The sequence below is a fragment of the Haliotis cracherodii genome, unplaced genomic scaffold, assembly GCF_022045235.1.
Source record: "Haliotis cracherodii isolate W230 unplaced genomic scaffold, xgHalCrac1.p SCAF_11, whole genome shotgun sequence".
NCBI lineage: Eukaryota > Metazoa > Mollusca > Gastropoda > Lepetellida > Haliotidae > Haliotis > Haliotis cracherodii.
The window spans coordinates 22,547,914-22,574,634 of NW_027266266.1; the positions used below are offsets into that span (position 1 = coordinate 22,547,914).

The 26,721-nt window shown below is 36.9% G+C and overlaps 2 protein-coding genes across 6 annotated transcripts in view; one reads left to right on the forward strand and one right to left on the reverse strand.

Annotated features, from left to right (window-relative positions):
• The window catches only part of LOC139456335 (platelet binding protein GspB-like), a 174,786-nt gene that overhangs the window by 78,986 nt on the left and 69,079 nt on the right, over nucleotides 1–26,721 (forward strand). The window lies entirely within an intron of this gene.
• On the reverse strand, nucleotides 16,358–16,846 carry LOC139454946 (variant surface antigen A-like). The gene has a single exon (XM_071236543.1). It carries the CDS (start codon nucleotides 16,844–16,846, stop codon nucleotides 16,358–16,360), a length of 489 nt encoding a protein of 162 aa, XP_071092644.1.

The window sequence follows — 26,721 nt, forward strand, 5'->3', positions numbered from 1 at the left end:
GCCCTCGTATTTTAGCAAATATCGCTGTGGCTGTTCATTAGAGGGGCGTTTATTATGTCGAATATGGAAATAGTGGTTCTTTAAATGATTGATTTAATATGATTGATGCATACTTTTTAATAATACAATCTTTAAGATAAGATAAAAACTTTAATTCATCATAAAGTAATACAAATCATGATCAAAATAAGTACTTTGGCTTGTCATTTACTGAAAATAGACACATTATTAATTGATAAGAACAAAATTAATATAGAAAGAACTAGTTAATAAATCATTTGAACACTAGTCAGAGGCTGCTAGTTTACATGCTTAACATCAATCTTATTGAATTTCATACAGTAGCATAGCAGGGTTTCAGATCAGTTCATTTTCTAGGACATTGACTGATCATCATCCAAAACGATGAAGATAATTTTCAAATTATGTACCGGTAATGGTATAGCTGAATGTCTTAACAAAATTTGCTAAAATCATGACAATGTCTTTGTGACCTTTGTGTCAAGCAATATGATTGATACAGGTATGGACATTATTGGTTAAGGATTCAAAAGGTCAATAACAGAGAATAACAAATCTTGAATATGTATGTAACAGATTACATTAAAGTAAAAGGCCAAAGAATGATGAAAGTTACATGAATGGATCACTGATTACATGAATGGATAACTGATTACATGAATGGATCACTGATTATATGAATGGATCACTAAAACTCAGTGATGACACCCACACCAGGTGTTCGTGAAACAGGCAAGCATACATGTATTCATAGTACTTATATGTTTTCTGAGATGAATAATTTCAAAATCTGGTTGACATATTCTCATTTTTGCATTAGTGTGCATTCTAATAAATATTTAGCTCAGCACACCTATTAACTGCTAAGCTACATTTGCATTTTACTGGAGAGGAACATAGGGAAGTCACTCACACATTTTTGCATAAACGTATAATTAATAGTATAAAACATTCATTTGTAAGAAAACATGGTTAATTTTATGTTAGTGTGCTATTGTTTGAGCAAATGGACTTAACCATGAACGTTCATACATTTTCTCAATTTCTAATGTGCAGTGATATTCTGTTTATGATGTCACACGAAGTGACAATGCAGTGATATGAAAGTTCAAAGAACATTGCTGGGGAAAGCTCATCCTATTTGATGTAAACAGTATGTGACCAGTCATAAAATTGGAAATAATTCCCTTTTAGTTTGACATATAATGTTGTCTCTTTGGCAGTTTGATATTTAGTCTTTGATTCCCAACAGAATCATTTCATGTCGGCCATAGATTACCTCCCTTTTCACAACATTTTGAGCTGCACAGTGAATGCAAAGCATATTTGCTGACATGATTCAGATCTGACTAGTCAACAATTCATTTCAGATAAGTGGTTAAAATGACATACCGTATACGACGTAATAAGCGCCCCGCTCTAATAAGCGCTCACGGCGATATCTTCTAATATATTGTCTTGTGAACAATCCCATTTAGCACCCCTTCCTATTGATCTATGTACACAAGACTTATTTATTCGCGTTTAATACATACTCGTGTGTTATATGCATTCTTAATTATGTGCAATTAAATTCTGGAAAAATATATCTGTCGCATATAAACATTTCAGTCTGTGGGCATAAACCACGAAATTTATCTTTCAACTCTGTTTTTTTTCACTAAAAAAATATTCTGATAAGAGCCCCCTATTTCTAATTTTGAGAGCGCCCTACGCTTATTACGTCGAATATGGTAGTTTGATTCAGGCAGATTTTCACTTGTCACAGGTGTCGAATCCATATAATAGAACTCACGTTCTTAATATTATTGCTATCGTCATAGTGCAAAGATTGCTTTGTATGCTGTGTTATGAGGTTCACTTTCCCACACATTGGGATGTATGGTATGGCCTACACCATGGAGGTCATTGTCCATGACAGAATAATGCCGACCGTGTTACAGAGCTCGCAATATCTACCACTTTTGATATCCTGCATGCAAAATGTACCTGTAGGAATTTTGTATGCACATTGTGAAGCGAATGTTCACCCCTATTGAAATGTTTGAAGCAGCGCTTTCTGTTGACTAGAAACTATGGAGATATGTGGCATACACTGAATTATTTCATGGCAGGTTTCTGTAGATATTTTCAATAGAAAATTAAAAGTCAAGAAAATAAAACAAGTTTACATATTCAGACATGAACTTGAGTTGCATGTAGTTTCCTCACAACTTTAGCGTAAAGATGACCCCTTGCCTGTTGTATAGGGAGTTTGAGGCCTGAGTGGCCCAGCTGTCTAAAGCACTGCAATTTGCAATGCAGTGTTACGTCCCTTGGGCATACCTGAAACCTATGAGATCATAAGTTCGATTCCCGGTTTGCTTTGGTTATGTTTCTTGGTTTGTCAACACCATACCCTTGATCGTGGTTTTCACTGAAGTGGTAAACATCTTGAGTCCTGCTTAACTTCGGGCTTTCCTGTCACATTATGCCGAAATGCCGTGTTATCATAGAATTCTGTTCAAAGCAGCATTAAGCCCTATTCACTCTCTCACCCACCTACTCACTCTAAAGGGGGTTATTTGTGCATTTGTCATTAGCTAAAGAATCAAATATTTTTAATGCAAACACCATTATTGTGGGAAGCAAGTGACTTCGCATGATAATACGCCAACAATATTGTTTAATTAAGGTAAGACTACATAACAATATTAAGTGCTCTCATCTCACAAAATTTGCATAAAAAAGTAATTGTTTATTGCTGCACTGTGGCATGGTGGCAGATAAATCTGTGTAGCGCAGCTGTAGTCAAGCTGCATATTTATGTAAAATATGCAAAATAATTCACTTTTACCCAGGTTAGTTTGAGTTCATGGAATACAAACTGGCATGAAAGTTTTCAAAAACAATAGAATAACAACACTGTGTAGAATTACCCATTGTGGCCTATTTAACTTGGGAAGCAGTGTTTCCTTACAGATCTATATTTACGAATCGATTACAGACATCACATGCATGAAGTCTATACAAATGCATCTCATACATTATATTCATGTTTTATTTATATGTTTGTGACTGCTGTGAAAGTAAGATGATTTGATTTTTCACTTGGGCATGGGTGCTCGCTCAATTAATTTGCTGTGCAGAGTTGCATCCCTTTGGGATGCTAGAAAGCTATGATCGTGGGTTTGAATTCCAGTTTGCCTCAATTATGTTTCTAGGTTTATCTAGGTTTATGCATCATTTCGATGTTTCCTCAGATATAACTGGAATACTGTTTAAAGTCGCTTTACAACAGGCTCACTCACTCACTCACTCACTCACTCACTCACTCACTCACTCACTCACTCACTCACTCACTCACTCACTCACTCACTCACTCACTCACACACACACATACACACACTCACACACACAAACGTGATGGACAGCATCATGGTCATTTTGTCAGGTGAAGTCCTGCATACATGTATGGTATATGTGCATTCTTAAATTCTCCTGAAGGGACGAAAGACATATTGTTTTTGCCTATGTTCCTGTTGGCTTTGTTCCATTATATTCTGGGGGGCACGGTTGGCCCAGTCGTCTAAGGCGCCGCGATTCTGGGCACTCCAGAAACCTATGATTGTGGGTTCGAATCCCAGTTCGCCCCGATTATGTTTCTAGGTTTGTCAGCACCATACCTGTGCTCGTGGCTTTCACCGAAGTGGTAAACGTCTGAGACCAGCATCACTTCGGGCTTTCCTCCCACATTAAGCTGACACGCCGTGATATAACTGGAATACTGTTAAAAGCAGCGTTAAACCCAACTCACTCACTCACTCCATTATATTCTAAGCCATAACTTGAAAACCCTTCATTTTTATGTATTTCTAATCAGCTTAACTAATAAGTGTCTTTTGCTATTTGGAACTTTTCAAAATTATATTTTTCTATGTTTTCTATTTAGTCTCAAGACTTAGTCTCGTACAAGGGTTACTAAGTGTTGAATGTTCAAACACATTTATAGTGACAATTTAAATTCATTCAGTGGGGACTGTTGGCAGTTTGAGGTACAGCGTTTATCGCATGTACATGTGTTTATGTTATTACTTTTACTAGAAAAACATAAGGAGGAAATAATTTAGCAGCTTGTATCTTTTATGGTGGTCATATATCATGAATAGTAATAAAGTGGTAATATGTCAGTACTAGTAATGATACCAATGGCATTGTTACAACATTCTTATTGCACCACATTACTTGTAATTATAACAATACTTATCCTGAGACTGGCATTATTACAATGTTGTTATCTGCTCGCATATTTTTTAACTTTGACAATGCTAATCATGAGACTGGCATTATTACAATGTTGTTATCTTCCCGCATAATATTTAACTATGACAATGCTAATCATGAGACTGGCATTATTACAATGTTGTTATCTGCCCGCATATTTTTTAACTATGACAATGCTAATCATGAGACTGGCATTATTACAATGTTGTTATCTGTCCGCATATTTTTTAACTATGACAATGCTAATCATGAGACTGGTCATGATCTTAAAATAAGTTTGATAAGGAGGCCTTTTGTGTATATTAATTTCACATTTAATCATTTTTTCTGATGACATAAGGCAACCCCTGTGCCTATCTCTTCTTAAGGCTTTATAGGACTTTTTTATAGTTTATATATTCACTAGTATATGGACAAACAAAATTCTAATGTGCCTCATGGTGGGGGATAGAGATAATGCTGTTTTGTTGTTTGTAACTATAACAATGCTGACGTTATTACAATGTTGTTATCAGCCCATCATTATTTATAACTGTAACAAGGCTAATCCTGAGACTCACGTCATGACAGTGTTGTGTACTGCCCACCTTACCACATACCGTATATGACCCCGTATAAGCCGAATTTTGAGGACCAGAAAAAAGATTCTGTAGAAAGGGGTCGGCTTATCCACGGGATACACTTTCATGATAGTATTTTTCAGAAACTTTGGAAGTTGACACGACTAGAGCCATTATTGTTATAAATTATCAATAAAGTTATTATTATACACCAATGTTGTCATTAAATAAAAAATGTTATGCATGTTATTGTTCACTGGATGTCTAAAATATACTTGTTTGCCTCCATTCAAGAAACTGAGGGACTAAAATAATATTATTCCTTTAACATAATAACTAGTTGGTCCCTTAAGACACCACTTATTTTGCCTGACACACAATTTGTTTATGTATGCTAATCTAACAGTTAATGATTTCCCCTTCTGACGCAAATACAATGTGTCAGTTTCACAATACAAATTCAAACTATACTGTCCAGACCAGATTTAGACTGAAAACTAACAACAGACTGTCAAGCAAAGCTTACAGTCTCTCTTAAAGGTTGATGGATTTCCCCATGGTATTATGTTGGATGCTGTGATCTGATTGACGTTCAAGTTTCAAATTCAGTTTCTAACTCCTGTTGAAGAGGAAGGGGAAGATATAGATGAATGTTCTTATTTAATTGTCCTTATTGTTCTGCTTCAGTCAGTATCATTGATTGTGTTTTTGTCTAGACATCTGTCGCAGATGTGTTACATTCAGTGTGAGACATAAATGGGTTGTCTGGGATGTTTTTTCTTATTTGCATCAGTTGGAAAGAATATGTAAGTTGAGAGATGATCTGTATATTTTGATGGAAGTTGGCAGTTGTAACTGATAAAATGACATCAATTTCATTCCTGGATTGATATATGCATGCTTACCAGGGTAATAGAGTTGGTGATTGTATGGGATGTTTAGATGGTTGGGTGGTGACTTGGTGTTGGTTGTGAGACGTGGTGTCTTGGTGTGGGTGATGTATTGTGAGATGGTGTGCTGATGTATTGGTGTGGGTGGTGTATTGGTGTGGGTGGTGTATTGGTGTGGGTGATGTATTGGTGTGGGTGGTGTATTGGTGTGGGTGGTGTATTGTGAGATGGTGTGATGGTGTATTGGTGTGGGTGATATATTGTGAGATGGCGTGGTGGTGTATTGGTGTGGGTGGTGTATTGTGAGATGGTGTGGTGGTGTATTGGTGTGGGTGATATATTGTGAGATGGTGTGGTGGTGTATTGGTGTGGGTGATATATTGTGAGATGGCGTGGTGGTGTATTTTGTGGTGGATGCTGTATTGTCAGATGGTGTGGAGGTGTATTGGTGTGGGTGCTGTATTGTCAGATGGCATGGAGGTATATTGGTGTGGATGGTGTATTGTGAGACGGCGTGGAGGTGTATTGGGGTGGGTGATGTATTGTGAGATGGTGTGCTGATGTATTGGTGTGGGTGGTGTATTGGTGTGGGTGGTGTATTGGTGTGGGTGATGTATTGGTGTGGGTGGTGTATTGTTGTGGGTGGTGTATTGTGAGATGGTGTGATGGTGTATTGGTGTGGGTGATGTATTGTGAGATGGTGTGGAGGTGTATTGGTGTGGGTGGTGTATTGTGAGATTGCATGGAGGTATATTGGTGTGGGTGGTGTATTGTGAGATGGTGTGGAGGTGTATTGGTGTGGGTGGTGTATTGTGAGATGGCATGGAGGTATATTGGTGTGGGTGGTGTATTGTGAGATGGTGTGGAGGTCTATTGGTGTGGGTTATGTATTGTGAGATGGTGTGGAGGTATATTGGTGTGGGTGATGTATTGTGAGATGGTGTGGAGGTGTATTGGTGTGGGTGATATATTGTGAGATGGTGTGGTGGTGTATTGGTGTGGGTGATGTATTGTGAGATGGTGTGGTGGTGTATTGGTGTGGGTGGTGTATTGTGAGATTGCATGGAGGTGTATTGGTGTGGGTTATGTATTGTGAGATGGTGTGGTGGTGTATTGGTGTGGGTGATGTATTGTGAGATGGTGTGGAGGTGTATTGGTGTGGGTGGTGTATTGTGAGATGGTGTGGAGGTGTATTGGTGTGGGTGGTGTATTGTGAGATGGCGTGGAGGTGTATTGGTGTGGGTGGTGTATTGTGAGATGGCGTGGAGGTGTATTGGTGTGGGTGGTGTATTGTGAGATGGCGTGGAGGTGTATTGGTGTGGGTGGTGTATTGTGAGATGGTGTGGAGGTGTATTGGTGTGGGTGATGTATTGTGAGATGGCGTGGAGGTGTATTGGTGTGGGTGGTGTATTGTGAGATGGTGTGGTGGTGTATTGGTGCGGGTGGTGTATTGTGAGATGGCGTGGAGGTGTATTGGTGTGGGTGGTGTATTGTGAGATGGCATGGTGTGGGTGGTGTATTGTGAGATGGTGTGGAGGTGTATTGGTGTGGGTGGTGTATTGTGAGATGGTGTGGTGGTGTATTGGTGTGGGTGGTGTATTGTGAGATGGTGTGGTGGTGTATTGGTGTGGGTGGTGTATTGTGAGATGGCATGGAGGTGTATTGGTGTGGGTGGTGTATTGTGAGATGGCATGGTGTGGGTGGTGTATTGTGAGATGGTGTGCTGATGTATTGGTGTGGGTGGTGTGGTTGTATGGGTGGCATGTAGCTGTAGAGTTGAGGTCGGGTATGAAAAGGGACTATTCTCCAATCTGTTGTTCCTATCAGTCAAGGCCCAGATGTTGTTTATAGTGCCCTATGTGAGACTGTGAAACATTTTGTAATGAGGGTATTCCTAAACTGTTGGATTGATACAAACAAGATTGGGACAGACAGAACTACAGTATTAGGCAATGAAAAAGTAGCATACCAGTGTATACCAGTGGTTAACTTGCATGTCAAAGTTTATATATGTTTGATAAATAACTGTATGAAAATCTGTTTGACATTGTATTGTTAGCTTTTCTGTTGCATTTGTGACGACTATTGTGAAGGAAAACTGTGAAGGAGCCACTGGGAGGATACGTGTCAAGGACACCTGTTGTGTTGTAAGACATCAGGGAAGGTCAACTGGGAGTCATTTGCGTGGTGGAACAACTACAACTTTCATTCATACTCTCTTATCTACCAATAGTTTAATCTGCTTAGCCATACGTCATCTCATTATTTAAGTTGTCACCACTCCTAGGAAGCATATGGCAGTTCTTCTATCTTATCGCTGTCATACATCTCGATGTTTTCCTTAAAGGTGCAAGATCAGAGCTATAGGAGATTGTTTAGTTTTTATCCCCGACACGAAGTGGGGCAGGGGAAATAGGAACTGACTTCTTACATTGATACGCCCCTTGCTTCGTGCTTTTCAACTTTGCGCATATTGCATGAAATGGGGACAAGTTTTCTCAGAAACTTCTGAAATTACATGATTGCAACTTTGCATGCTATATGAGAAATACTTGTCAATACTTGAGCTCTTAATTATTTTTTTCCCAGTTACTTCCCCAGCTACATGTATTTAGATTTTGAGCATACAGTTACAACTTTTGATCTGTTTTATTTTACAAAGTGCATACCGGTAGTGTGTGCAATGGGGGACAAGTTTTCTCAGAAATGACTGAAGTTAGCTTCTCTTAGAGATACTTATCAAGTCTAAGTTCACGAATTGGTGCTACAAATTATTTTTTCCTGAGAAGGGGCTTTTTGTATGTATCAATTTCACATTTAATCATATTTTTCTGATGACATAAGTTGACCCCTGTGCTCATTTCTTCTTAAGTGTTTAAAGGACTCATGTCGGGGGATAGTGATAACACTGTTTTCTTGTTTAATATGGGAAATCAATTCCTCAAATATTTAAACTTGCTATTCTGCACTTGGCAGTTACGTTGGTTGTTACACCAAAGAGCATTCCCAACATTGGTATCATTTAAATATAGATTTAGAAAGACAAATAAGGATTCATAATTTCTACATGCTAATTTAATGCTGTAATTTAGTATTGAATGAAAACTTTTATGAGATGAAATGGCTACATTGCAGTAAGTGATACATTCTCTGTCTCATACAAATATATTTGTAACATGTTATTTTTTATTAAACAAATGGTTGGCAAGGGTCATAGAAATAACTATCCTGCAAATGAATGAGAATGTTTCAATTCACCTTTAGCAGTACCTAGTGTTAAACAGTGTAGATTTTCACTTCTGTTATACATGTAGTGTGTTGATATTAATCTATTGAGAATTTGATCAATCTCATTAGGATCTGATCTTATACTCAGATATGATACCTTTCTGCGTGAAGATATGAGGACACCTCCATAGGAAGTCAGCCAATCATTGTCAAGGCTTTCACTTCTCCTTTCGAGAGAGTGAAGCATTTAATCAAGCATATCTGATTTCTGTATCATGAAAACAAATGAAAATGACACGTTCTGAAAGTATATGGCACCATACATTGTTGTGGACATTTCATACATCCTGTTATTTCTGAATTTTGTGTTTCAAGGTCAGTTAGGGTTCTTCTTATGTCAGCTTCTATGAAGGTGTCCTCACATCTTCACGCAGAAAGGTGTTGTATCGGAGTAAAAAATCTGATTTTACTGGATTTTTTTTACTGGAAAAGGTTTAGCTCTAAGTTGTTGCCATTGTTATGTGGAAATTTAATGGTATTTTAAAAAATGGCTAAAAAAGACAATAGTCTTTGTTCTCAGGCACACCCTCTTCATCATAAAGTTTGCCACAGGTTTCGTTTTTATTTCCATTTTAAAAAAAGACAAAGTCCACAGATAGTCAATTACTGTATTCCAGTGGTTTACTCATCAAGGAAATACATTTATGAAGTGAGGCCCTTTCCCAGGTTGATTGTACACAACTTTTTATTTGGTTACATACAAGTTTAAACAACAACAACAACAAAAACTTGCCTGCCCGCACTATTTTTTTAAAAGCCTTTGCCTGAGAACCAATTCTTTATTTTTTAAGCCTATTGAAAATAAAATTGTTTGTTTATGAAATGCATTTAGAAAGGATTGTTATTTTAGTCTGACGTTTACTTCTCTTTAGGCAAATTTCATGTAATTATTAGAATTTGTTGACATGAAATTTGAGTACACCTTGCTCCAGTTATTACTGAATATTAACCTATGAATAAATATGTCAAGCTGTCTCAGTTCACCTGCTCTTACTCAATTACCTATAGTTAATTTGATACATTTGAGAGGAGTTGCCTAACAACTAGTTAAACTTGCTGTGCGTAACTGCAACATGAGCAAAATGCAATTGCCTAAACATAATTCTTCAAGTTAATGTTTTTATGGGATAAAAATAACTTTGTCAATGAATTTCTTTGGCAGAAATCCGTCGGTGTGGTCTGAGTAATTGGCCTTTATCAAAGAGAATCTAGTCTGGTCTCTGAGACATCATGTTCGAATAGTGTGCATGGTTCAACTCAGTCCAAACAATGTCATTACATTATCTGTAATATCTGCCAAATCCAGCTGTTTTCAATTCTTCACACATATGGCAACTGATCTTCCCTAGCATTGGGCAATGTGCCAGTATTATCTCCAATGTTGCCTATGCTTGTAGATAACCTTAGCTGCTCCCATGACTTAATACTTGACTGATTATAACTGCACTCTGTGTCATTCAGCAGTAAATCCGGACTTTCACTTTCCATACTAACAAAATGGGGTAGCCATCACATGTGTTGGATCTGTATGGTCACTTTTGGTTCCATTTTCTCAGACGTTCATTGGATGTTCAGGTATGCTTATGGGGGCCACTAGCCAAACATTAAAGTAAATGAGGAGATACTGAGTTTCTTCAGAGAAGGTGCATTTCAATTATATGGAATTTCTTTATTGAGTATATATATATATATATATATATATATATATATATATATATATATATATATATATATATATATATATATATATATATATTATGAAGAAAGCATAGATGAACAGAATAAAACTCCTACCACGTGAAATATTTGTTTCATGCCTGTCAAGGCCAAATTCATCTCAAGTTATGGGTGACACCTCTTACTAACGCCAAAGGACAGCCCCCTTGATTCTATGCTTATGCAGTTGGGGTTTGGGGTAGAACAAAACTCCAGTGTGACATGCTTGGAGAATCCAGGGTCAGACTGGGTTCCAGTACCATCATGTGAATCGCCTGGGGGAATCATGCACGATAACATATTATTGGGCACTGACAGTATGGATCATCGCTAATGTTATCAGTAATTGGTTTGTCCATTTCAGTGTTCATTATATACATTTAGGTAACAGCAGCTATTATGGAAACTTGTGTTAACTAGTCTGTTACTTAATAAAGCACACCTGTACAGCATCTGTCTATTCATAATCAATATGAACAATATATGACCCATATAATAGCATAAATGTTTCTCAGGTACGTTTCCGCAAAAGAGAGAAAGTTTTCTTTAAAAACAAAAGTGAGGATGGAGAAACACTGTTTACTTTTTTGTCAACCAGGAATGTCAGTTAACTCAACTCTGCACACATTGAACTAGGCTCTTTTTATGGTTAACAGAGTATGTTCATATGATGCAGGAGACTCCCTCCATGGTCTAGAGGATAGACCATCTGCCTGGAGAACAGAAGGTCAGGAGTTTAATCCCTGGACGCATCATACCAAAAGACGTTAACAGATGGTTCTTCTTGTTACCCTGCCTTGCGCTTAGCATTAAAGGTATTGGTTGGCTCATTGTCAGCATATTGTGTCTGAGTGGGATATTCATGTTATACTGTGGCATGGTATTTCCCTAGCTATTATATTGGATTTATTTCTTTCCTTATGTCTGCTCTTACAATGGACGTTCATCCCATTATATGTTGTCACAAGCATAATTGGTCATTTTCCCTGATCACTGAATGAAACAGTGCACTATTACATACGAGAACAGCTGGTTCTATGTAATTAAACCAGTTTCTCACCTTGCCTTTTTTATTGTGATCTCATGCTAATAAATGAGTTCCACTTTTCCATAAACAGAGACGGAATGCTTGTTGATTTATGAGCTCATTGTCATAGCATCTATTTTACAAATGGTTCATCACTATAGATATGGAGGGTGCAGAGGTAAGTTATTCTCAAATTTACAATGAACACTGGAGAAGCAAAATGATCAATGTGATGGGAGAGATTTCAGTTTTCATTAAATGAGAGGCAATTAGGTAAAAATAGCTGTGGTGTCTATTTGTTTGAGGTCTGTGTGTTTTATTCATCAGAGTGGTTGATAGTGTTGATATTCCATCACAGATATGTATTTCAAACTGAACTTTTTCTGATGTTTGTAAAAAAATGAACATGTTTTTAAGTGTTCAAGGGGGTCTGTATTGCAACATGAACCTTGTAATGAAACATATATTACATACATGATACTTGTAATGAAACACATATTGTATTTTTATTTGTTTGTTGTATAACACCTCACTCAGCAATATTCTGTATGTAAATAATCAAGTCTGAACCAGAGATCCAGTTATTAACACCCTGATCATCGCTATAAGCAGCTGTGATACAGTAAACCAAGTCAGCAAGTCTGACCACCTGATCCTGTTGCATAGCTTGCTAAGACCCACTTCTAACATGGATCTCCATGGTTCACACGTTATATATAATGTCCCTTCTATTGCAGTACATTGCATAAAGACCCCCTGTATAGGTGCATGTTGCATCAAGAGTCGTATAGTGCATTGCATATATTTTAACATGACCTGTGCACCTTGCACAGTGAATATGGGATTCTGATGAATATAGAAAAGAATGATACATGGAGTATTTTATTTGGTGTTATGCATTTAAAAAACAGCAGTTCTACATTGGCTTACTTTTTTGAAGTGTCATGTATTCATGTTCTTCCAACTTCAACTCGCCTATCAAAGATTTGAGGATTACTCTTCTCATATTTCATTGCTCACAAGAGGGGTTCATCGAGTTGGAGGTTATGTTTAAAACATGAGATGAAACTCTTCAACCTTTTACTGCTATCACCTTTCAAGAGGTTTACCCAAAGTGTTGAATGTTCTGGATGGTTTCATGGCAGCATCGCTAATCAGAACACATTGTATAATGCTATGTTGACACACAAAGGACAGTGGGTAGCAGTGCTTTAGTATAAGATACATTATCTCCAGCTTAATAGATGTGCAAACGGTTCATCAGCTCCCAAAGACAGATTCTCCTAATGCGTTTTTGAAATCAATAATTCCTTCCATGCTTTGTTGATTTTGATGTTTGGTTGGAAGATCGAAACCAGCGAACATAATTTGCTCCACAATGGCTGTGTTTAATCAGTTTAACCCTTAGTCCATCACATAATTTCAGGACATATGATGTAAGATTTGTGAGTTTGCTGTGTTTTAACCAGGCCCATTTTTTAATATATTCTCAACATGGATTAAGGACTGCATCCACTGAAACAATGACAATAGATAAATGGTTTTAGTAATTAAGCAGAAATGGAACATGTGAATCAGATAGAAGGTGTTAATTATACAAAGGCAGCTACTTTCACTCATTGATCATAATGTTTCTGTCGTTAAACACACATCCAATCTCTATTGTAATGTTTGGTATATTCTTGATTGTTTAGTTACTTTAAATATTTTATCTCTGGTTGGACAAAAGATTAAGTATACTATTCATGTCTGCATCATAAGCCATGAAGAATCTAAGCAGCCATTGTTTAGAGGTACGTATTTGGTGTTGCATATACTGTATATCACGATTAGATTCTCGTTTCATAAACCTTGTGTTGTAATGTGTTTGATATGGTAACATCTAAAATAGAGCTCAGTATGATTGCAGTATTGAGGTACACCAGTATGTATTTTCAGTTTACAGATTTGACCAATTGTTGCCAAAAAGATTTAAACTGAATATGATGAATGATTGTTCATTTTTGTCCAGTTCCCTATCTTTGATTGATCGGAACAATAAGCAGTGTGAGTATGGTCTTATGCCACTTTTAGCAATATTCCTGCAATAGGACAGAGGCCATAAGAATTATTTTTTTATGGAATGTGATTAATCTTTGTATACATAATCTCTAAGGCAGGGTCTCAATCACATCATCTCAATCACATCAACTTGTGGGAACATCTGTGAAAGGTCAAAATCACTAGAGGTCAAATTGTGAAATATGCTTCAACATTCATGAGATTTTGGATTTAAATCATGAGAAATATAGGCATTAGTACAAAGTATTTAACTCAATGTAACCTTTTATGTCATGATTGGGTCAAGGTCAAGGTAGTTTGAGGATTGGGGCAGTGAGTGAGTGAGTATGGTTTAATGCCGCTATTAGCAATATTCCAGCAATATCACAGCGATGGACACCAGAAATGGGCTTCATGCATTGTACCCATGTCAGGAATCGAACCCAGGTCTTCGGCGTGACGAGCAAACGCTTTAACCACAAGGCTACCCGACCGCCCCTTGAGACTTGGGACTCTCTGTGTCATGTTCTTCATAGTGCATGTGTGAGGGCAACTGTCCCCTGATTTGGTGAAGTCAGAGTGCTTCATGATAAACTGTAAATATAGAAATTAATGTGAGCGTGAATTAAATGTGAAAGATGTGAGTGGACTCTGTTTGCATTTATTAAACATTGCATTTGTGTCTCCAAAATGACTATCAGCAATAAAATGTACATAACAATGCCATTAAAAGAATAGGAATTACACAATAGGCATCCGGTGAGTTACCACTGCTGGGGTCAAGAGTTCTACCCTCTCCTGTCAAACTAGGTATCATTGACACTCCAATCAGTGAACTGTTGTTGGTTCAATTATTTTATTGCCTTTGAAATTCATTAATGCTAGTTAAGAGAATAAACATATTAACTGTGTGTTGTTTTCTAGGAAAACACTGTTTATTGTTATTGCGGAAGTGCTTTACCCAGTGCTAATAAGCGGTGCTATTTCCTGTTTGATTGAATTAAGATAAGGATATGTATCACTCCACTGTTGATGGGGGGGGGGGGGGGAGTCACATTGAATTTGAGTTGCATTTTTAGCTAGGGGTCAGCAGTCGTATTAATTTGGAGATGCATTAATTTCAAGATTGACAGTACATGTTTCTGGTGGGAAAGTTTTTGGACATTCAGGACATATTTAGGATGGCATCTGCTTCAGTTTTTGCATGTGAAGCAAACAACTTTCCACTGCTTTCACTATAGCCTTCCACGTACTCAGGATGGTTGTAAAAAAATATCACTTTACTTGTATCATGATGGATGTCAATGAAACAAAAGGAATTGTGCCCATTAAACATCTTAGAGCTTTTTAATAATACACGAGTCTCAGTGATGTACTGTCTAGTATCTGTATAGGGGTAAATGGATATTCTCTGACATACAATGGCCTTTCTGTATGAGGAACTATGTTGTTCTTGTTCAAAGAGTTTGAAGAGTCAGCATCACCAGTTCCAATGCCTGAAAGATTTATACATCACTTTACACATCACTGTAGCTTTCTGGCATGTATGTCGAAACAGTTTAAAGGTTCTACAAGAATTGCCGTTTCCTCTAATGCATCAAGACCTTTATAGGACCACTGCAGTGAACATATTCATGATGCATTTGCAACCTTTTCACGCTAAGCCAGTTTCAACATTCATTACAAGTCAGAAGGAATAAATATATAACTATGGGTATCATTAAACAGACTGATTTTAGTGATCCAATAACAGCAACTATTTCTCTTTCTCTAAGCAATGAAAAGCACATGTTGAAAAAGAATTTACTGATATAATTGCTAACAATGTATGTAATTGTTCATTATCTTCGTTCACCTTACTATTGTCATTAAACAGGGGCGGTTGGGTAGCCTAGTAGTTAAAGCATTCGCTCTTCACGCCAAAGACCCTGGTTCGATTCTCATTTCTGGTGTCCCCTGCTGTGATATTGCTGGAATATTGCTAAAAGCAGCATAAAACCATACACACTCACTCACTCATTAAACAGTAAAAGGAGGCTTTAACCTGTCCACTGTAATGTGGAGGTCATTCTATAGTCCCCTGTAAGGTTGAGGTCATTATGTGGCCTCCTATATGGTGTGTATTATTCTATATTCCCCTGTAAGGTTGAGCTCATTATGTGACCCCCCTGTATGGTGTGTATCATTCTATATTCCCCTGTAAGGTTGAGATCAGGTCATTATGTGGCCTCCTGTATGGTGTGTATCATTCTCTATTCGCCTGTAAGGTTGAGATCAGGTCATTATGTGGCCTCCTGTATGGTGTGTATCATTCTATGGTCCCCTGTAAGGTTGAGGTCTTTATTTGGCCTCCTGTACGGTGTGTTTATTATTCTATATTCCCCTGTAAGCTTAAGGTTGAGGTCATTATGAAGTTATGAATAATTTGTTTAGCTCTACAACATGAACACTTCACCATCTGACAATTCATATTTGATTCATGTTCTTATTTCATAAGGGAATTGTTTTGACATGATTTTCTCACATATTAATGTTATGAAATTGTTAATACCTTATTGTCTGACAATGATGGTCTTCGAATTGTTGATGATACCTGATTGTGTGACATTGGTGGTCTTGGCATTGTTGATACCTGATTGTTGGCAATTGATGGTCTTGGCATAATTGATACCTGATTGTCGACCTTTGGTAGCCATGGCATTGTTGATACCTGATTGTGTGACATTAATGGTTTTGGCATTGTTGATACCTGATTGTCTAACATTGATGGTCTTGGCATTGTTGATATCTGATTGTGTGACATTGATGGTCTTGGCATTGTTGATACCTGATTGTGTGACATTAATGGTTTTGGCATTGTTGATACCTGATTGTGTGACATTGATGGTCTTGGCATTGTTGATATCTGATTGTCTAACATTGATGGTCTTGGCATAGTTGATACCTGATTGTCGACCTTTGATAGCCATGGCATTGTTGATACCTAATTGTGTGAAATTGATGGTTTTGGCATTGTTGATACCTGATTGTGTGACATTCATGGTCTAGGCATTGTTGATTCCTGATTGTGTGACATTCATGGTCTTGGCATTGTTGATACCTGATTGTGTGACATTCATGGTTTTGGCATTGTTGATACCTGATTGTGTGACATTGATGGTCTGGGCATTGTTGATACCTGATTGTGTGACATTGATGGTCTTGGCATTGTTGATACCTGATTGTCTAACATTGATGGTCTTGGCATTGTCTAACATTGATGATCTTGGCATTGTCTAACATTGATTGTCTTGGTATTGTTGATACCTGATTGTGTGACATTGATAGTTTTGGCATTGTTGATACCTGATTGCCGGCCATTGATGATCTTGGCATTGCTAATACCTGATTGTGTGACATTGATGGTCTTGGCATTGTTGATACCTGATTGTGTGACATAGATGGTTTTGGCATTGTTGATACCTGATTGTGTGACATTGATGGTTTTGGCATAGTTGATACCTAATTGTGTGACATTGATGGTCTTGGAATTGTTCTGACAAACGATTGTCTGTTGATACAACTTTGACATACATGGTATAGACTTTGGTCTCTATTTGATTTTATATATTTAGTCAACTTCAAAGTATCTAGATCTCATTTTTAAAAACTAGTTTGAAACAATTGATAATAGGGATGTCACCTGTCATAAAGCTGACAACATGTACAAGGCAAAGGAGGAAGTATGATCATTAAGGCAAGTCTTTGGCCCACTTGGAATGTCAAATGTTAAAAATATTGTTTTAGAAATTATGAGACAAGTTAATATGATTGATTTTTTAAATATTACTTGCATGTTTTGGTCATAATATGATGTAGTACAGATATATGGCTAATATGAATGAGAAGGGCTGAATTTTTTTTATCTTTAAGAGAAAATCCAACCATAAGCAAATTATTTTTCATCAAACGTTTTTAATCCATCAACTTAGAAAATGAGCCTGGGACAAATACTTATGTGGAAGGTTTTTTCTAGCAAAATCTTACCTATGCATTGTCTACACTTTTGATGTTTTTCATAACTATATCTAAATGTTTTGCTGATTTCAAAATGATGCAGATCTAGTGGGCAAGAAATGGCTCTTGCCTTTTGATTTTAATGATTAGTTACTAATACTTACTATTAATAAGCGCCCAGGACACTCTCAAAATTAGAAACAGGGGGTGCTTTTTAGAACATAAATTTGATGAAAAAAACAGAATTGAAAGATCGTAAATTTAGTGTTTTTGCAAATGCAGAAAGCGAACGCTCTCTGTATTTTAGCCCTTTAGGTATATATGTCGCAAACAAATAATTCTATGTGCATGCTTGCACATATTAACTAACATATCTACATATATTTGTGATAAAGAAGCTCCACATTAATGAAAAGTAAAAAAGATTATCGTGGCCATTGTTCCAAACGGGAAGTACCGGTAATCAGCAGGTTAAGTTAAAAAATAAAATATAAACATGCAGTTTGGGTTTGTGATTTTCATATATTACCTTATATGTCTTTATACCTTTATTTTTCAGTAATGATGATATATTTAATGTTTATTTCCACCTCTTTGCTTCAGCTTCTCGTTTGTAAAATTAACTTGAAATATTATTTCTCCAAAAGTGTTTGTTGTTATTATGTTGGCTATAGTGCTGGTCATGACAGGTCACCAGTTCAACAATCGTTATATCCAGCTGAACGTACTTCAGCTACCTACCTGAACTTGACTTATTCACTTTTTCTGAAGAAAATATGTGCAGATAGCTTAAAAATTACATCTAGTTTTAAATTAATCATCGTTTTGGGAAGTAACTTAACCTCGCATAACACCACTGCCACAGGCCAATTTGCATATCATGTGACCAGAGTTTTCTCTCGTTTTCAAACAAACGCTAAAATTCGAACAGACTGGCGCTTTCACATATTGTTTTGCATAATTATATGAATATGCTACTAAAACTGACTGTGAGGTGCACAACGATCTATGTTTATACATCAAAGCAACATTGTAAATAGTTTGGGTTTTTTATAGGTATTTTCTCATTGAAAGTTAACTGTGACAAATGTTTATCTTGATGTGTAGACGCATGAAAAATGAAAAATGAAACATTGTATATAGTCATTGTTGGCACTGTCGTGGTATGTGGCAAAGCGGGCACTATGGAACACAGTTAATGAAAGTTGGAAGTATCGGAAAGACACATGATTTGGCCGAAATTAATGTTAACATTACTGAATGAAAGTTTGAATAAAATAATTAAAATACATTGCAGACATAAGTCCAGATATACAATGAACACTTGAATAGTGTAACAAAAGGTTAACTTGTGTAATTCAATACAGATTTGTTGATATTCTGTTTCCGATGACGGAACATGACAGTCATATATACTCACAGCATGAAATGATACTAAAGAAAAGTCAGGGCATATTATACAGGAGAGATATATTTTTTGAGGATTGCCCATAATAAAGGGTGCTTACTATACATTAGTGTGTATTGGCCATGGGTGTTTTTAAGAGCTGGGTGCTTATTACGTCGAATATGATATACATATCTTCACCACCTTGTAAAAGTAGCCTAAACAACAACATTCAGTCTTGGTGACAGCTTACAGTATAGATATGCTTGTGAAGTGTCAATACCATATACATATCGTCATCACCTCGTAAAAGTAGCTTAAACAACAACAATCAGTCTTGGTGACAGCTTACAGTATAGATATGCTTGTGAAGTGTCAATACCATATACATATCATCACCACCTCGTAAAAGTAGCTTAAACAACAACATTCAGTCTTGGTGACAGCTTACAGTATAGATATGCTTGTGAAGTGTCAATACCATATACATATCGTCCCTACCTCGTAAAAGTAGCTTAAACAACAACATTCAGTCTTGGTGACAGCTTACAGTATAGATATGCTTGTGAAGTGTCAATACCATATACATATCGTCATCACCTCGTAAAAGTAGCTTAAACAACAACATTCAGTCTTGGTGACAGCTTACAGTATAGATGTGTTTGTGAAGTGTCAATACCATATACATATCGTCATCACTTCGTAAAAGTAGCTTAAACAACAACAATCAGTCTTGGTGACAGCTTACAGTATAGATGTGTTTGTGAAGTGTCAATACCATATACATATCGTCATCACTTCGTAAAAGTAGCTTAAACAACAACAATCAGTCTTGGTGACAGCTTACAGTATAGATGTGTTTGTGAAGTGTCAATACCATATACATATCGTCATCACCTCGTAAAAGTAGCTTAAACAACAACATTCAGTCTTGGTGACAGCTTACAGTATAGATATGCTTGTGAAGTGTCAATACCATATACATATCGTCATCACTTCGTAAAAGTAGCTTAAACAACAACAATCAGTCTTGGTGACAGCTTACAGTATAGATATGTTTGTGAAGTGTCAATACCATATACATATCGTCATCACCTCGTAAAAGTAGCTTAAACAACAACATTCAGTCTTGGTGACAGCTTACAGTATAGATGTGTTTGTGAAGTGTCAATACCATATACATATCGTCATCACCTCGTAAAAGTAGCTTAAACAACAACATTCAGTCTTGGTGACAGCTTACAGTATAGATATGCTTGTGAAGTGTCAATACCATATACATATCGTCCCTACCTCGTAAAAGTAGCTTAAACAACAACATTCAGTCTTGGTGACAGCTTACAGTATAGATATGCTTGTGAAGTGTCAATACCATATACATATCGTCATCACCTCGTAAAAGTAGCTTAAACAACAACATTCAGTCTTGGTGACAGCTTACAGTATAGATGTGTTTGTGAAGTGTCAATACCATATACATATCGTCATCACTTCGTAAAAGTAGCTTAAACAACAACAATCAGTCTTGGTGACAGCTTACAGTATAGATGTGTTTGTGAAGTGTCAATACCATATACATATCGTCATCACTTCGTAAAAGTAGCTTAAACAACAACAATCAGTCTTGGTGACAGCTTACAGTATAGATGTGTTTGTGAAGTGTCAATACCATATACATATCGTCATCACCTCGTAAAAGTAGCTTAAACAACAACATTCAGTCTTGGTGACAGCTTACAGTATAGATATGCTTGTGAAGTGTCAATACCATATACATATCGTCATCACTTCGTAAAAGTAGCTTAAACAACAACAATCAGTCTTGGTGACAGCTTACAGTATAGATATGTTTGTGAAGTGTCAATACCATATACATATCGTCATCACCTCGTAAAAGTAGCTTAAACAACAACATTCAGTCTTGGTGACAGCTTACAGTATAGATGTGTTTGTGAAGTGTCAATACCATATACATATCGTCATCACCTCGTAAAAGTAGCTTAAACAACAACATTCAGTCTTGGTGACAGCTTACAGTATAGATATGCTTGTGAAGTGTCAATACCATATACATATCGTCATCACCTCGTAAAAGTAGCTTAAACAACAACATTCAGTCTTGGTGACAGCTTACAGTATAGATATGCTTGTGAAGTGTCAATACCATATACATATCGTCATCACTTCGTAAAAGTAGCTTAAACAACAACAATCAGTCTTGGTGACAGCTTACAGTATAGATGTGTTTGTGAAGTGTCAATACCATATACATATCGTCATCACCTCGTAAAAGTAGCTTAAACAACAACATTCAGTCTTGGTGACAGCTTACAGTATAGATATGCTTGTGAAGTGTCAATACCATATACATATCGTCATCACTTCGTAAAAGTAGCTTAAACAACAACAATCAGTCTTGGTGACAGCTTACAGTATAGATATGTTTGTGAAGTGTCAATACCATATACATATCGTCATCACCTCGTAAAAGTAGCTTAAACAACAACATTCAGTCTTGGTGACAGCTTACAGTATAGATGTGTTTGTGAAGTGTCAATACCATATACATATCGTCATCACCTCGTAAAAGTAGCTTAAACAACAACATTCAGTCTTGGTGACAGCTTACAGTATAGATATGCTTGTGAAGTGTCAATACCATATACATATCGTCATCACCTCGTAAAAGTAGCTTAAACAACAACATTCAGTCTTGGTGACAGCTTACAGTATAGATATGCTTGTGAAGTGTCAATACCATATACATATCGTCATCACCTCGTAAAAGTAGCTTAAACAACAACATTCAGTCTTGGTGACAGCTTACAGTATAGATGTGTTTGTGAAGTGTCAATACCATATACATATCGTCATCACTTCGTAAAAGTAGCTTAAACAACAACAATCAGTCTTGGTGACAGCTTACAGTATAGATGTGTTTGTGAAGTGTCAATACCATATACATATCGTCATCACTTCGTAAAAGTAGCTTAAACAACAACAATCAGTCTTGGTGACAGCTTACAGTATAGATGTGTTTGTGAAGTGTCAATACCATATACATATCGTCATCACCTCGTAAAAGTAGCTTAAACAACAACATTCAGTCTTGGTGACAGCTTACAGTATAGATATGCTTGTGAAGTGTCAATACCATATACATATCGTCATCACTTCGTAAAAGTAGCTTAAACAACAACAATCAGTCTTGGTGACAGCTTACAGTATAGATATGCTTGTGAAGTGTCAATACCATATACATATCGTCATCACCTCGTAAAAGTAGCTTAAACAACAACATTCAGTCTTGGTGACAGCTTACAGTATAGATGTGTTTGTGAAGTGTCAATACCATATACATATCGTCATCACCTCGTAAAAGTAGCTTAAACAACAACATTCAGTCTTGGTGACAGCTTACAGTATAGATATGCTTGTGAAGTGTCAATACCATATACATATCGTCATCACTTCGTAAAAGTAGCTTAAACAACAACAATCAGTCTTGGTGACAGCTTACAGTATAGATATGCTTGTGAAGTGTCAATACCATATACATATCGTCCCTACCTCGTAAAAGTAGCTTAAACAACAACATTCAGTCTTGGTGACAGCTTACAGTATAGATATGCTTGTGAAGTGTCAATACTAAATATATATCGTCATCACCTCGTAAAAGTAGCTTAAACAACAACATTCAGTCTTGGTGACAGCTTACAGTATAGATATGCTTGTGAAGTGTCAATACCATATACATATTGTCATCACTTCGTAAAAGTAGCTTAAACAACAACAATCAGTCTTGGTGACAGCTTACAGTATAGATGTGTTTGTGAAGTGTCAATACCATATACATATCGTCATCACCTCGTAAAAGTAGCTTAAACAACAACATTCAGTCTTGGTGACAGCTTACAGTATAGATATGCTTGTGAAGTGTCAATACCATATACATATCGTCATCACCTCGTAAAAGTAGCTTAAACAACAACAATCAGTCTTGGTGACAGCTTACAGTATAGATGTGTTTGTGAAGTGTCAATACCATATACATATCGTCATCACTTCGTAAAAGTAGCTTAAACAACAACAATCAGTCTTGGTGACAGCTTACAGTATAGATATGTTTGTGAAGTGTCAATACCATATACTGAGTATAAAGTGTCTGCAAATGCTTATCTTGAATTATTCACATCCAGCTTTTGTGATTCCAGCCTTAATGTTCCATGAAGAACAACATGGCATATGAAACACAGCCATTAGGTGAATGAATATTTGATAACATGGTATAGATTATTAAACATGATTAAAAATCTACTTATGGATAATGGATTGTGGTAAATTGTGTGGTTATAAGGTGATTCTTGCAGCCAGTGAGAAGACAGCAAGTAGCACTTCCTTACTCAGATAAACATTGAAATTGTCTATGTGCGAACTGGCCATTTGATGAGGGGATATTGTGTGGTGGGAATCTCACCATATGCTATTGTTGTCTGAAACCTCTGCACTTTTGTTTGGAACCTTTCTGATAGCAGAGATATGGCTAGGATTCAATACCTAGTGTGCTTTGAAGGAAAATTGGGAAGAAATTGATATTTTGTTCACAATTGTTATTTCATTTTAAGTTCTTATTTTCATATTTTCAGAGGTATTTTAACGTTGGGTAGTAACATTGCATTCAACACAACAATGTAAAATTTAACCTTTTCCTCTTTTTTGGTTCTGTTATCAGTATAATACAAGTCACTTTGACCAAGAAAAATATTTGGTACAACTATATTTACATAAAATATGAATGTTGTCATTCCCAAATGGGAATTGCTACTGGCAATTGCTGCAGACATGGGGCTGAAGATCTGCCTCTGAGCAGGTCTAGATAAATACCTCGGTAGTGTCAGCAACTGGTTGCTGATTGATGAAATTCATTTGGAACTGCATGTAGTATGCTTGCTCGAGACTAAGGGACTGACCATTTGATATTGGGTACCTTTACAAACAACACAAAGCAATTGTTCTTGAAAATAGTTTTGTTTACAGGGCATACTAGAAGTCTCTTTCCCCCCCCCCCCCTCCCCACACACACATGCTCCCCACACCCAACCCACCCACGCACAGGTGTACACATCCCTCCCATCCCCAGAAAAAGAAACACATGCACCGTGAAAACCGACACACACCCTGAACCCCCCCCCACCGGGTTGTTTAGTTTTCTAAAAATTTATGTCTTAAAGGAATGATAAAACTTACATTTTCAGTCTCGAGCAAAACTCTCTTCCCACAATAATGGTCTGTTCTTAAAGGGGTTCATTGATAATTTAATGCTTATGCTTAAACAGTTCTAGTTAACGGGATGACAAGGAAAGAAAGAACACATGCAAATGTGTTTTTGCTAGTTAAAGCATTCATATATCTTTTAGCAGAAACGTTAAATTTATTTTAACCAAAGTGAAGTCCAAATTTGAATGCTTGATAGCTAAAGGGATAAATAATTAAGAAAGAAGAATTTACACTAAGATATATTTCTGTAACCATGATACTCTCTTGAATACACTAGAGTCAAGTTTCGTTTGTCTTTGGAGATGGAGATACGTCAATTAATTATTCAACTGCCATGAAGGATGTATGTTACTTAATCAAATGATTTTATTATGAACCAAAAGATGGGGAATTAATCAATATATAACTTTTCGGTCTACTTGACATGCAATTTGTGACAATTGTTTTTCATGTTCCTCTTATAACTTGCAGATTTACAAATCCTATATAAATCACATATGAGTACCCTTGATCTTTGCTAGATATGGTAATGATTGCAGACTGTTTTTGCCTAATTGAATAGATTTATGGTTTTGCTGAAAGAACCTAGCAAGTAAATAATTCCATTTGGTAATGTTGACTGTTGCTCATTGCCCCTTAGACCGCCTCCGTGGTCTAGTGGTAGAGCATCCGCCCGGTGAGCGGAAGGCCCGGGGTTTGATCAATGGTCGCATCATACCAAAAGACATTAAAATATGGTACTTGTTGTTCCCCTGTCTGGCGTTGCCATTAAGGGGCTAAAACAAGGACTGGTAGGCTCGGAGTCAGTATACTGTGTCTTAGTGGGGTATTCATTTTAAACTGTGGCATGGTATCTCAGTGAGCTAGCACTATATATCCGCATCAGTCCGAACTAGTACACACACGTGCATGCATGTTGCAATATAAGTGCAATAATCTTCGACGCGACGTTAAACCCAATTTCACCTCACCTCATCTCATTGCCAATTATGTACAAGTTTGCATTGATGTCAATGTTCAGCTCTCCTGAGTGAAAGTCAAGTTCAGCTCATGTTGCGGCTTAATTCTTTGTCCTGTGTCTGTCAAGCATCTTCTGATGTCAGTTTCAAACATCTTCTCCTCCTAAATAACTGCACTAATTGCCACTGAAACTTCACATGCCTGTTCCCTCCAATGATGGCACCCAAATTTTTTCAAAAGTCTTAAATCTGATTTTCAGTAATGGTCACCATGCCATGGCAGCTATGCTGAAAAAGTATTTATGCCCATTAATCATTCTTGTTCTTGCTCAGAATGTAATGAAATTTGGTACATGAGTGGTTTACATACTGTGGGTATCAGCATATATGTTCTGGACTTTGTATGACCAAACAGTTCTATGTTTTATGAAAAGTATCGCCATGGAAACATCATTTCTAAAAGTGTATGCTTTCCTTCTATAGAGTACTTGCATATTAATATTGGCTATGAAATTAAATAATATCAACATATGCATATGAAAGAATATCCGGTCTTGTACCTTTGAGGTAGAAAGAAAGCTATTTCTTTTCTTTACCGTTGATAATTGTAATTAATATTGTCACAGAACCCATTTTGCCGTAACCAGAACCATAACCAATTACATGTTGGTACATGTAATATGAGACATAAGTGCTCATGACAATTGAGGGTTAGTAGGTAACACACTCTTTGGCCTAGTCAACGGTGATGCTAATTGAACATGTAAATATAATCATAAAGAATTATGTGTATATGAAACTGCTGGTATCACTGTATGGCAGCCAGGGTTTTTTCCAATGACTGAATCAGCTTACAGGACCAGTTCGAAAACATTAGTTTATGATATTTGGGGCTGGAGGGGTTTGTATGTATGCAAGATGTCCATCCAACAAAATCAACATTTCAGTGTTTTTTACCGTTCAATAAATAACAGCTATTATCATGATATGTTGACTCTGAAATGAACAGCATCACTGTCAGAATGATGTCATAACCTTCCTTCCATTGTATGTGGATGTAGCTCAACATGCCAGGTGACCCATGAAGATCCGGGGTAGAATAGGCCTTCAGCAACCCATGTTTGCCGGAAAAGGCGACAATGCTTGTTGTAAGAGGTAAATTACGGCTCGCTGACTTGGTTGATGCATGTCATTGTATCCCAATTGCGTAGATCAATGCTCATGATGTCCATCACTGGATTGCTTGGTCCAGACTTGATTATTTACAGACCACCATCAAATAGCTGGAATTTTGCAG